Source organism: Egretta garzetta, unplaced genomic scaffold (assembly GCF_000687185.1).
Source record: "Egretta garzetta isolate BGI_Z169 unplaced genomic scaffold, ASM68718v1 scaffold131, whole genome shotgun sequence".
Lineage (NCBI taxonomy): Eukaryota > Metazoa > Chordata > Aves > Pelecaniformes > Ardeidae > Egretta > Egretta garzetta.
The window spans coordinates 154,272-168,185 of record NW_009258478.1 but is presented as its reverse complement, the minus strand read 5'-3'; the positions used below and the strand labels follow the sequence as shown (position 1 = coordinate 168,185).

The following is a 13,914-nucleotide window of genomic DNA, read 5'->3' as shown; positions in this document are numbered from 1 at the left end:
CCCCCCCCCCCCCCCCCCCCCCAGCCATTATTTTCACCATGACTGTAACAAGTATTTTTCCCCTTCTGTTTCTCTTCTCGTGCTCCATGGCGTTAGTCCTTTACCGTTCCTTTGTGGCTTGTTTTGAATCTTTTAATTATTGTGATGGCTGGTTGATGCCATCGCCTGTTCTGCCGATGCAGAGCTGGCTGTCTGGCAGCTCGTTTGTGAGCTGGGCAACCTCAAGTCTCGCAGGCAAGGTGTCGCTGTTCCAGCAGCTGGAGGTAGCGTGGTGTTCACTCCAGGCCAAACGCCTTTGCTCGCGTGTCTCATTGCCTGGGGAGGTTTTCTGTTTCCTGGTAGGGGCAGAAACAGTGTGTTGAGCTGGTTTGGAAAGGATAATTTTAAGTATCTGAGTCGATTGGTCTCTCTTACGCAGTTGACGTTAACCAGCAGCTCTCTAGATTGCGATGAGCAGTAACGTTTATATCGGTGGTTACTCTTTTAAAGGATTGAGTGGCACTGGCTATGTGGCTGATTTAATGGCCTGGGTTTAGAAGGGTAAAAAGATTTTGGTTTCATCTACTGAAATCTCTCTTTAAATTTTTGTTTGTTCTTTCGGATAACACTTAAAACCTTTGAGATTTGACCTTGCAGGGCTGCTTTGGACATTTTTATAGCAGTATTACTGCTTCTCGCCTAAAATGAATTTGAGGAGCTCAGTGTCTTTGCTCTGTGCCTCTGCAGGGTAGCAACCTACGCAGGATCCTCTCATAGGCAGCCAAAATAAGACCAGTTGTCTCTCTGTCGAAACCAGTTTTCTCCTGTGTAGGAAAAGGTATCTCAAAGGCACCATGTATTGACATTTTCTAATGTTTGAGAGGATTTCTTTAGGTGGTATCGCCCATTCCTCCAAGAAACCTGGAAGTCAGACATACTTCTTCGCTTGAAGTAGAATTATCTTTATATTTGTACTAATTGACTTTGCCTCTGCCTCAACCAAGAATAAATCTCTCTCTCATCAGCTCTCTGTAAACATTTTGTCTCCAGCACGGGTCTTTATTGAGCATGGGGGAAGCATTTGTTGCCTGCGCTTTGATTATCTCTTGATTACCTCTTAATTATATTGGCAGCATATTGTCAAGTGGAAGGTGAATGCTGTGAAGCAGAGGGACAAGGTCTGGGGCAACCAAACCAAGCCGCACCTTTTGAATCCATAGAAAAAATGCAAGAGCCGTATCGTTTATTTTTCCATCTAATTGGAGAGATTGTTTTCGGTTGGGAACAGCTGCCAGTTGGGCTAATGGGATGGATTTCGTGCGGCAGTTGTTCTGATGGAAGGCTTTGTTGGACTCGGAACAGGGTGATTTAAGAACTTATTAGAGCAGGTAACTAAAATACGCTGTATTGATTATCACCTATGGCCTTATGTCTGCAAATGTTCCTAGGAGAAGAAAAACTGCTTGGCCTATTGATGTTAACACATGATGGCCACGAGCCATGGAAGAGCAAATGTGTCTGGAGAGCGAATTTGTTTCTTTTGTGTGAGCAACCCAGCGGGCGGTGGTTTAACTCGCTTGCCTTTCAGCATGCGTAAATTCATGTGTTAAAATGAGAAGTGCGCGGAACGCCTATGGATAGAGCCAGGATAATAATTACTGGGGTAAAAAGTAACGGATTCACTTTTTTAGAGGCATTTTAGGAACTTTTAGTTTGGTCCTGGCTTAGTTTGTGAGCGTTTTGAAGCGGGCCGTTAGCACGTTTTGTTTGCACTGAATCAGCCACAACCGGTTCCTTGGCCACCGTACGTAATTCCCGTGCTGTTGTACCCCTAGCACCAAAATATTGTAAGTCACAAAACTTCAGCCACTAAATAGTGCAGTAGCTACATGTAAAAACCGATATCTTTAGTAGTTTCTCTTCTTCTGGTTCAGCGTATCCCTCCGTCTGCGGGGCGTCACGTAGAGCTGGTCTTTGTAAGCAAGTTTGCCACGCAGAACCCAGCGCAGGGTTAGATTGGTAGAGCCCGAGTTCCTCTTCCCGGCGGCGTGTGCGATGGCTCGGTACCTGTGTCGAGGGCGCGGAGGAGGCGGGTCAGCGCGGTGGGGTGGGTGTCTCCACCAGCCGTGGGTCGGAGGGCTTGTCAGCCGGGCTGCGTCCTCTGAGCCGGTGAGACTTGGGGTTGGGATGCCTGGAGAGGCGTGTGCTGGGGGACCAGGGGCCGGAGCTCAGCCAGGACCGAGTTCATTCTTCTATTTTAAAAAAAAGCAGCTGACGCGTTTCTGCCTGAGGACAGGTACGTAACAGGGCTTCAGCCCGCTCCGGCTTCTTTCTGTGTCGGAGAGGAGCAGTTCCTGTGACCCAGCTGCCCAGCCTGCCGCGACGCGGGGCCAGACCTTCTCGCCGTTCCTCTGAATAGCTTCCGTCTGTTTTCAGTCGGGTTTATCTGCCTTTTTTAAAGAAAGGGAATATTAAGGATTTCAAAGGCAGTCAGACAGCACTGCTTTGTCCAGATACTTGTATGATCGGAATTTAAACTTACCTTGCTGTTGCTTACGGATAACTTGTAATGCCTCCTCTTTCCTCTTTCACCTTTTTCCCCAGGCAAGCGTGGGACCTCGCAGTTGATATTTGCCTTTCCCAGTTACCTACGATCATAGAGGAAGGAACTGCCTTTAGGGTAAGTCGGATAAAATCTTGCAGTCTTGTGTGCCCGGTTTAACCCGTCAGTGAAACCTCAGTTCAGCGCGTTGCTTTTGCTTGAATTTTTGCAGTTTAAGGGTTTAGCTTTTTTGAAAATAGTCACTGTGCACTTCGCCTCGCTTGGATAAATAGATTTAAAATCAGCTTTACGTTCTTCACTGCCGCGTGAGATGTCTGATTCAGCCCACACCTCCTGGTGAGGAGGGAACCCCTGCCCATGGGAATGATGCCTGAGACCTGACCCTTAAAACTTCAGAGCCCTCACTCTTGACTAACAGCAAAAAAATCCCAACCTGCCAGCATGAGATTTGAAATGAAAAACGTTAATGCCAAAGTTATCTCTCAGTGGAGTTATGTTTATCTGAAAACAAAATAAAGGTTGTGGGTATGTCCGAAGCATTTTCTTAAGCACAGCATCATTCATGTGAGTCACCGGGGGATTTTTTCCTACTTCAGTTAATCTCAGAGAGCAGAAAAGGAAAACTTTAAACGTTATATTTGGCTTAAATTCCTCCGATGAGAATGGATTTTCTAGATATTCCTCTGACATTTCATGAATGGAAACCCTTAAACAATAATTGCTCAGGTAAATAAGCCTCAGGTTCCTGTTCCACCATGATGTTCTCTCTATCTTTGCCGGGATGTTCTTGCATTTTTCTGATGTTACCAAACGTCCAAAAGGTTTTCTGGCTGCGATCGCGGGTTGTCTCCCAAGTCCCGACTACAGGAGGAGAGCTGTGGGCTTCTGTGAGGAGGGGGGGATAAAGATGCCCCAAGGCTTTTATCCTCCTGCCCCTTTTTTTGCCCGCTGTATGTGCTGTACTTCAAAATTGAAACAAATACAATTTTTCCTTTCCTAGCTTATGTTCGTTTTTATTCCAGGTCTCTAACAGTGTCACTGGGTGCTTTTACCTTGCTCTTAGACCTCATCTGGGCACTCGCTGTCAGGCGAGGTGAAGTTTGGCAGATTTCTGTGCATGGCAGGGCTGAGAGGAGGCGAACGCTTGCTAGGGATGAGCGGAGCTCAGCAGATCGGAGTGGTTATTCTCAGCTAGTGATTGATTCGACAGAGGGTGGAAGCGATTCACAGGCAGGGTTTCAAGCCTGACAAATGTAATTTCACGTGTATTTTGACCAGAACTTAAGGTGGGTAGAGCTAGCAACGCGCCGTCGTCGCAGCTGGGAGCCCCCGTGCTGCCACTTGCCGAGCTAGCCCAGGCACGAGACGTAAAGGCAGGATGGAGCCCTCTTCTGAGCTCTTCCTTACGCTTCCATTTAAAATCCAGCGTGATTCATAGCGTGTGGGTCTGTGCCTGTGTGGGGAGGGGACAGGTATTAGGTACAGGAGGATGAGCCGTGGCTGTTGGGGTGGGAGGGAGTGGAAGGGGCTTAGCTCTACGCCGTGACGAATGGGTTGGAGCAGACAGGCAGCTGCACACCCCTGATCTGTTCCTTGGGTTCTAATCAACGCTTTGCCCTCAGACCCCTTGATTTATGCCCGGCAAGAAGCGTTGTATGTCAGAGCAGGTTCGCTGCTGCTGGCCGGCAGTGATCCTGGGAGGAATTGTTGTTGGAGGCGAGGCAGGGGAAGGGGCGTCGTGTCGCGGGGGCTGCTCAGCCTGTTTCGTGACCCGGCTGGCAGGAGCAGCAGTCGGAGCCTGGGATGTCGAATGCCCGGGTGAGTCACAGCGTTACCTGCTGCCATCGTTCGCCGGCCGCCTTGGCCGCTGCGGGTTTCGAGTCCGGTCTGGCTCTGGATAAAGCAATTGATAATCTCTTCAGGGCTGTTTTGTTTCAGCAGCACGTTTATAACACACGTGCGGCTGCCTCCTGCTTATTCTCTGGGTGTTCTTTCCTAGTCAGACCTGGAAAATGCGATAACCTGATGGAGAAAGGCCCGCGGGCTCACAGGGCTCGTGCAGGAGATGGCAGGGGAGCGACTTGGCTTCTGGCAAGCTGGCGTTGGTTTACTCTCCCTCCTCCCATCCCTTCCCTGCCTCCTTCCCCCTTGATTTCCCTTTCCCTGTAGATTTCCCACCTGCTGCTGTGTGCTTTGGTCAGTACTTTCTCATCCCTGGCTCCTAGCAGGTACTTGGTGCGGAAGGTGGCACGAGGGACGTTCCTCCAAGCGCTGCTGCGCGGGCGGGGGGCGCTGATGTGCCCAGGGACTGGCGGAGTAGAGCGCTTTGGGGAGCAAGCGTCCCGCTGCTGGCCGGTCAGCCTTGGCGTTAGGAGGCGAGGGATGCTCCACACGCTCGAGCAGGCTCCCGGGACTTGAAATGTGCTGCAGAGTGTCAGAGCTCACCCAATAAACCTTCCCATTTCATCAGCCAGAGCGGGGCACCCCCAAATGATGGCGTCGTGCTGGAGTCAGACCAGGTGGTTTTCATCAGATGTTTTTCAGAGTACGCGATGTTTTCTCCACTTGTATTTGCTGTCCCCTCGGCCAGATTCCTCTGTGCCTAGAGGAGCTACAAGCTCGTCTCGCTCGTGTTTTCTGGATGCCATTCAGATGCATTTTGCAAAGCAACGTGCGATCGTGCTGTCCTAAGTAGGAAGCACCGAAGTACCACTGATGGGTGCTAGCTGACGGGGGCTCACCCCACCCCTCCTGTCTTTGGTAGGGCACTAGTGCCAATCTAGTAAATACTGTAGCACTCCGCATGTGATTTTTAGGCTCATTCACCCATGCGACCAGGATATCTCTAATTAAATTAGTGGATTCAATAGCTTAAGCAAATGTTCTGTTTGGGTTTGTTTTTTTTTTTTTTTTGGCCTGTATGAAGTCGTTGCACTGCGTTACAGGTGTCGAAGTGATGGACAGCTAAATAAAAGGCTTGAATTACAAACCTGATAAATGGGAGGCAGCCTTCCTCTGCAGCCCAGAGCAGCACATCTGCGTGGCCGCCTGTTTGTGGGAGAGGTTTAGGGCAGCCAGGGAAGACTGAGACGCGGGTGGACGTGGTTTTTTTGTTGCTTTTGGATTGTATTCACTGCGGGCTGGGCAGAGGTAGCGCTGTGGGCTGCTACAGGCATGGACCTACCTCTGCAGAGCAGATGGAGCCACTGCTGGCTGGCTGCTTCTCGGGTGGAAGAGGTTAGCTGGATTTCCCTAGGACCTGCTGTGATATCTTTTCCTGCTTCTCTACTGTTGCCTTCTTTTTTAAAACACGTTAGAGAATACCGGCACATTTAAAGGAAATTGTATCTGGTCAGTCTTTGGAAAATGTTTATACGTTAAAAAACCCCCGAACAAACATTTGGCAATTAAAAGGAATTGGCTTTGGAAACAATAAGCTGCACAAGTCCGTAGGTGCCCAAACTGGTTGTTTCATATCTTTTTTTTTTTAATTCTTTTTTTAACCCAAACTTGCATTCCCGCTCTCGCTCCAACAGCACAGCCCCTTCTTTGCGGAGCAGCTGACGGCTTTCCAGGTGTGGCTGACCATGGGCGTGGAGAACCGCAACCCCCCGGAGCAGCTCCCCATCGTCCTGCAGGTGAGCGCCCGGGCAGGGGCCGCGCCGAGGCTTGCGGCGGCTCGGGCACGGCGTGTTTGCGTGCGGCTCTCCCTGCCCGCTGGGTGCTGCGCTATCAACCAGATGGCGTTTGGGTACAGAAATTACGTGGGCTCCTTCAGGGCTAATTAGAGCTGATTGCATGTTTGCTAGACCCGTGCAGATGAAGACAAAGTGCTTCTCTTCCCCCATACCTTCACTCTCCGTTGAGCAAAGCTCCCCGCTCCAGTCCATTTGCAGCTTCAGCAGTATCGGGGTCTGCTGCCCCCTCTTTTGCTCTGAAGAAGTCTCGCACGTCTTTGTTGTTCTCCCCTGTAGTATCTCCTCTGATATGCGAGCTCTATCAGGCAGAGACTTCATCTTCTCTCTGCTTTCAGCAAGTGGAAGTTACTGCAGTTTAGTTTGGAAATGGCTTCCTTATCTGTCTGGTACAGCCTGGAAAGCGTTCCCTTTAATGCGATGCTGAGATTTTGCTGCAAGAACATAGAAACAAGTCTCTGAAGACCATGCCTGGAAGGGATGTAGAGTTCTGGTAGGCATTTGCTCAGACTAGACCAAGTGCGTGTGTACAGAGGAGAAGTAAATCTAGGAGAAGCCTAACACCTCATTTCAAATAGTATTTTATGGCAAGGCACACATTACAGTTGTCATCTGCTCTTGCCCTCTTCTCCCCAGGAGTTTGTATTGACAGAAATGTAGCCCCTGTTCAAGGAAGCTGTGGTCTCTTCTCTACCAGGCAGCAAAAGTCATTTTGAAGGAACGTTTCCAGTCACTCATACACGGATATGATTCCACTAAATGTGAGAAGACTCACCTTCCCTCTGCTAGCTGCCAGCTTGTTTTGTGACTGACAGCACCATCAATCTCTGTAAGACCAAATCTTCATTTTCCCGAGCCTCGCAAGCCTTGAGAGATCAGTTGGATAAACAGATGCATGGTTTATCTCTGTCACTGCGATGGGGGGAAGGCAGGTTTCTACTCCAGCACCAACTTTGCTGCTTTCCCGTGAATTATTTGGCAGCAGAGGGCTCTGCAGGTAGCTTAACCTTGCAGTGGAATGGAGAGGTCATCTGGCAAAGGAACCTGCTTTCCTTCCTGGAGCAAAAATGAGCTGGGACAACATCATTATTCTTATAACTAAAGCATATTAATTGTATAGTGGAATAAGATGGCTTGTTAACAGGTCTGAGATGCTCTGAATCAGAGACCAGCTGATAGAGAGAGGGCAGAAGTGCATTTCAGACCCTTTTCGAGTGTCGCTTTGCTTTGGCCCCTTGGGAGTGCTTAGACAACGCTGCTGTATTCTAACAAAGGTTGGTTCTGATTTCCCCTTTTAGATGTACCCCTGGGGAAGGAAGGTATTTGAGTGCCAGGGGCATGATGCCAGCTATGCAAAGCTTGGATTTGTCAAGGACGGGGAGACGGTCCTTTGTAAATGGCCTTTTAATTGATTTCAAGAAGTTGCTTTCCATTTTGAATTCTTGCTGTGCATGGAGCAGAGCAGACATGGGTGGCTTCCCGGTGCGGAGGAGAGAGAAGTCACCGAAGAGAAGTTAGCACACACACAGCCTGAAGGAGCCTGAGTAGCAGATGCTCGGTCCTTGTGGAGGTACCTCCTGCCGTGTGATCTCCAGATCTCCACAGAAAGCCCCGGGGAGACCACTGTTGTGGTCCCCTTCCTCCATCCTGCATTCCTTAGGAGATTCCTGCTAAAATGTTGGCTGTTACTGCTAAATTCTTCTCTTGTGTCCCAATTAATCTCTTACCTTGCCTGTGTGGACATCATTAGCTTCCCTATCTTCTGGCTAGGAATAACGACAGACAGACGTCGGGGAGGGATGGGGTGCGGAGCTGTGTGTGGGTAGTGGCACAGTGCAGCAGTTTCATAATTTCACCAGAAGTTCATAACTTGTGCACAGGCTCCCCACGTTGTCGTCCAGGTCTCTAGAGTTTGTGTCGGTTTTGGCTTCGGATTATTGTGCAGGTCAGTCTGGGAAGCGGGAATATAAAAACCTGAGCGAGACCGATGGCTTTTTGGTTTTGAAGATAATGCAACAGAGCTTTTAAAATAAGTCAGAGTTTGGTTTGGTTAAAGGTTCTTGCGGGATGCCAGCCGTGTAGAGATGTGGTTTTGTACCTTTGCCTGGACATCCTTTTCAATTACATCCAGTTTTTTTTCCCAGCTATGACAGAATCTGTGGATTCACTTGTTTATTCCTGAAGGTCGGGGAACAGCAGCGTTGTCAAACCCGTGCCTCCCACGTCTGCGTAAGCGCCCTGCACCTAACGAGCCTGTCCGTCGCTCCGGCTGCCCCAGCTTCTGCCCTGCCCTGCTCTCTCTTACTGCTTTAATCTCAGAGAGCTGCCCCTGTTAGTCCTGTGCTGGGCAGCTTTAAAGCACATTGCTAATCGTGCCAAGTAAGTTTATGGAATAGGTTGGTGCCAACTAGGGCAGGGTGAACAAAATCCTTTCCCTTATGACCTGTCCTGAGCCCTGAGCTCCGATATTCGGAGGTGAAACGCGCTCTCCCTTGTAACCGCCTTTTTCTACGGGACTTCCTCTGCACAACTTCAGCATCTGGTATCAGACGTCCATAGTATGAGACATCAGCCAAGTAATTTAGTTATTCTTTGATATTAAACATGAAAAATAATGTAATTTGAATACGCCGTTTGGAAAAACACTGAGAAAGGGATGGAATTGGGGAGCTAAATCAACGAGTCTCCGAGACCCATGCTGAGGGATGTTTCTCAATTTAAACTGAGGATTAAATGTTGCATTCCAATATCTTACATCTGTTAAGGAGATTAAGAACTGAAAGTCTGCCTGTTAATATTTCACACCCGGGTAGGTATAAGCCAGTAAACTACTACCTCATTATCGTTGTCAGACTTCATTTTAATGAGATTTTTATTAACGACTAATGTGACCTTTTGCTTCCCTCTTAAGTCTCTTACATCGATTTGCCAAGGAAAGCAAAGCCTCTTTTTCTGCTTCTGAGCGGGTTTGAGTAACAGAGGCTGGGCTTTTTGCTCACCTTTGAATCCTTCCTGCAGATGCAGTCGTGTTCCTGCTTCACTGGGGAAAGGCTATCTGAAATCCATAGGGGCTGCTTCCACCTCGCAGGGCTGTGCTGCGTAGGAACCGCTGTGCTCGAGAGGAAATGAGCAGAGAGCACAAGGCGAGCGATGGCGTGGAGGTGGGGGATAACTGCGTTCCCAGGAGCACGTCTGCACGGGTCTGCAGGAACTTCAGGAAGGAGAGCGTTATCGGGAGGGACAGTGACCCCCCGGCGGCGCTGCTCGGTGCGGTCAGGGTTTGCCTTCCAGCTTTTTCCATCAGTTTGTTCAGACGATCCTGAGGTCCCCTTAGATTTGCTCTGCGGTCGCGAGGATTTTTGCTCTTTCAAGCAATAACCGTTATCCCTCTCCTCTGCAGGTGCTGCTGAGCCAGGTACATCGGCTGCGAGCTCTTGATTTGCTGGGAAGATTTTTGGACCTGGGTCCCTGGGCAGTTAGCTTGGTGCGTGGACGTTGCATCTTGTCTTGGAAAAGTCTGGTTTGTCTCGGTAGAGGCGATAAATACAAATGAGGATTTGTGGAAGGAAAATGTGGAAGATATTCCCCAGATTTAACGAATGACCAGTGTTCTGTGTGTTCAGGTGTATGAAACGGAGCGAGCAGCCCTAAAAGAGGAGTGGTTTGTATTAATCACAAAGGCCAAATAGCTGTTTGCTTGCACGACAACAAAGAGGAGTTCCTTGGGAATAGTTTAGCGTAAAATATTGTAAGGGACAAGACAGGAGGAAATACCTGGGACAAAGAAGAAGGTTTGTCATATAAAATAAATAACAAAAAAATAGCACCTGTGTTTATCATCTGTTCTCTCAGCATACTGGCTGGATCATTTCCTTCTCTATCTGTTTGGTCTCTGGATTTTATAAGCTCTTCTGAGAAGGTGGCAGCTGCCTTCTGCATTTTGGAAAGCGGCCGGCACCGCGCAGATAATAAATAAGAACTAAGCAGAGGAGCAGTTTAAAGCACTCTTGTAAATGGAGCTACTTGTTGGTAAAAGCGATGAAGGCGCAGAGCTGCTGGCTGTGGAACAGCTCAGTGATGGGACTGTTTAGTGGTGGTCTGTACCCTCCTCCTTCACCCCAGCTGCAGCTCCCTTCTGCACGCCTTCGCAGACGGCTTCGCCCTCAGCGCTGGGGAGAAAGCGTGCAGGAAAGGTGATTTTAAGACCTCTGGATTATAATCTGGAAATTAATAGGCCTCTTGCCTGACACAGGCTTTTTACCAAGCCTTTTCTGTGGAGGCTGTAGCGAGGTGGGGGTCGGCCTCTTCTCCCTGGTAACAGACGATAGGACGAGGGGGAATGGTCTGAAGTTGCGCCAGGGCAGGGTTAGGTTGGACATTAGGAAAAACTTCTTCACGGAAAGGGCTGTCAGGCTCTGGAATGGGCTGCCCAGGGAGGTGGTCGAGTCCCCATCCATGGAGGGATTTAAAAGAAGGAGAGATGAGATGCTTACCCCCACAACCTGGCAGCAGCCAAGCATCAGCCAGCGAAAACGGCCGGCGAGGTTTATGGAGCAGCCCAAGCCAAGGCCGCCTGTGGCTGACCTGAAGCTATGTTTTGATCCTCACAGAAGTTTATAATCCAGAGGTTTTAGGACCCTGGGTTGTGGGGGTGGTACCCCCGGGAGCGCAGCGCTGCAGGCGCAGTCCCTCGCCATACATTTCCTTTACGTTGTGCTTTGGGAAAGGTGTCTGCAGTCAGGGTGGGATTCTCAAAGACTTCACGTGTTACGTGTCCCCCTGTGGGCACAGTCTCAAATCCCGCAGCAAAGGCTTGGTGAGAAGCCTGTGTCAGGCAAGAGGCCGACTAATTTCCAGTGGGAAGCCTGCAGTTATTGAGCTGTTGCAGTCTGTTTGCTTGTGAGAGCAAATGGCCCCATCCGAGGAGAGCGCGACGTATCATGAAGCATGAAATAGCGCAGGCCGTAACGAGCAGAAGCGAGTGCTAGATTAACTCTGAGTCTCCATGGACCAAATGAGTCTGAAAATATCTGGTGACATCCGAGATTAAAATGAGCAATAGATAAATACACAGGGATCCCCTCTTTACTAGAAACGTATGAAATTGTTTTCTGCCAGATTTCTCATCTGTGTCGTTAAATGCGCTGCGTCTCCGCAGAGCGCTCGCTCCGGCCCCTGCGGTGAAGCTGAGCCGTTCACAAGCGTTTGCTCTTCTCTCTGGCTCCCCAGGCCCTGTCTGTTGGCATTTTCCCGTATGTGCTGAAGCTGCTTCAAAGTTCAGCTCGCGAGCTGAGACCGCTCCTTGTCTTCATCTGGGCCAAAATTCTGGCAGTGGACAGCGTGAGTACTTCTGAACTTGGCTGTTTCTTTCGGGTTTCAGCAATGTGCCCTCCCCACCCCCCGGCCCCGTTTGCTTTATCCAGTTGCCTTAGACTTGGGGCTTCCTCCCGGGGTGCTTCAGAAAGACGCTGTGTGTGTTGTCTGGGGACCCGTGTGTTACCTCATTCGTTTGTTGGGCTTGGGTTGAAGGCTGGCTGCTGAAACGTTGGGAACGGGGAAGCCCCGTTAAGGCGCTGACGCTGGGTGGGTTGGTGCCCACCTCTTCGTACCTGCATGGGAGGAAAGCAGGTTGGCTCTGGGTATGGATGCTGCAGGGTGACGTTAGCGCCGTGCGGTCCCCTGGGGCTCTAGGCTGTAGGTGCTCTAGGTCAAAGCCATCGGGCCTCACTGACGGCATCCTTACTGGGGAAGGTATAGCTTTGCTTGCCGAAGGGGCTTCAGATGCACCCGTACCTTGTCACGTGTGCGTACCCATACTCTCCCTCACTTTGTTCACTTCAGGTTGTCATCAAACTTGTTTTGCTGCAGACCATTCCTGGCAGTTGTCAGAACGGGCTGTGGGTAGTTGTCAGGCACAGAATTGTTCTAGAAATAAAGCAGAGGTAATTTTTGGTGATTTTTAAGTCCTGCTCCAAGTCTCATGCATGAGCCGATGCACTGAAGGGGGCTGCCACAGAAGCGTCCACCCCCCGCAGGAGAGAGGTTACCCCTGTCGTGGGCCCAGGGTTCTGATCTTCTCAGGAGTTTTTTGGCACCTTTAGGGGGAAAGTTTAAAAACTGAGCGCTGATTTTTAAAGATGGCCTTAACCAGCGCTCTGGTTTGTGGGGTTTTTAGCAAGTAATTAAGCAGGTAAGTAATTGGGGATACGTTTGTGTGGTCGTGTATGTGACGCCATGGTTTGTGGGTGCAATTAGTTGAGCAATGTAAGATTATTAGGAGTGGTGCACACAGCTAATTGCAGCACGATTATAAGCTGATAGGAAATTGCCTGAGCTGCTTGTCGAAGTCGGATCTTGCCTGTTTGGGGGTTATTTTCGTTATAGCTCTTCCATTGCCATATGGAGAATAACGCTGAACTTGTTGGAATTTGTCCCCACTGTCGATCCAGCAGTGTCAGGTTTAGCTTTCTAACTGTATTTTCATTAACATCCTAAGAGGATTTTGGAAAGCAAAGAAAATGAAAACTATTCATCTTAAAGCTACTCTTGAAAAGCTTATTTCTGATGCATGCCTCTCCGTGGCTGACGTTCAGCCCCGGGTACCTTTCAGACTCAGCTCATGTATAATTTACACGGCGTGTCGTGCCATCCTTCACCTTGGTGGTGGGGAAGCCAATCCGAGAGGGCTCTGTCCCCCTCCTCCTCTCCTGCCGCCGTCAGTGTTGCTCCCATGCTCAGCTTTGCTGCCCACTCCTCTGGCAGGCTGTGCTTTAACACGGAACAGCAGCAGAAGTACTCGTAAATGTTGTGTTAGGGTTTCTTTCCACTTTTCCGTTCAGTAGCTCCACAAACAAGGGGTGCAAGTGAGAAGGGAGGAGAGGGCAGCTTCAGCGGGAGAACGCAGTGAATGCTGCCGAGGGAGGGGGCAGCGGCGGCTCGGGTGCTCCCACCGGGAAGGGCACGAACGCGGCACCATAGCGGAAGCGAGAAGAACACTTCCTTGTGCTAAGTATCAACGCGGACATCTCTAGTCCCTCCTCAGCTGGTGCGAGGCTTGGCCGTGTACGTTTGAAACAAACTCAGTTTCAAAGTTTTAACAAAAAGCACGCGTGTTGCGTGGATTCCGAGCTCCGTAACGCCACGGCCGGCTCGACTTGCCCAGCCCTCCGCCTTTCCAGAGGGTAGGTTTAGCTGAACGAACCGCGGGAGCTGTACCCGCACGCTCCAGGATGAGACGCGGTCTTCCGCGTTTGTCCGACCCGGCGGGGCAGCCGTCGGTGCCCGGGGCCGCGGGGGGCACGCTGCGCTGCGCGCCTGCTTCGTTTTCTCGGAGACGGCCGTTCGTAGGAGTCGGGGGGGCCGACAGCCGCGGGGGCGAGGCGCTGCTCCGCGTGGGTGCTACCGCCGGCATCCCAGCAGCGGCCGTGGCCCCAGCCTATGAGAGCCTGTTTATTTTCTAACATTCTGGCAGCTAATCTTCATCCCCGCAGTAACTGTCCGGTGCTGTCTCTCTCCTTCATCCGCTGTCCCCTGGGCGCGTATTTTATCTGGTCTCAGGAGAGTGTAGCTGATGGAATTGCTCTCACTGGGACTGGAGTTCAGCCGATTGCTCTTTCCCCTTCGCATTCGGATGCGACGGAGCACAAGCTTGCTAGGGCCCTGGAGAGCCGAATATCC

At 50.4% G+C, this 13,914-nt stretch overlaps 1 protein-coding gene across 1 annotated transcript in view; it reads left to right on the top strand.

Annotated features, from left to right (window-relative positions):
- Positions 1–13,914, top strand: part of RPTOR (regulatory associated protein of MTOR complex 1) — a 163,041-nt gene that overhangs the window by 81,465 nt on the left and 67,662 nt on the right. The window contains exons 11-14 of the mRNA XM_035899198.1: positions 2,584–2,659; positions 6,079–6,180; positions 9,638–9,721; positions 11,467–11,577. Coding sequence (XP_035755091.1) covers positions 2,584–2,659; positions 6,079–6,180; positions 9,638–9,721; positions 11,467–11,577 — 373 coding nt within the window. The remainder of the gene's footprint in view (positions 1–2,583; positions 2,660–6,078; positions 6,181–9,637; positions 9,722–11,466; positions 11,578–13,914) is intronic.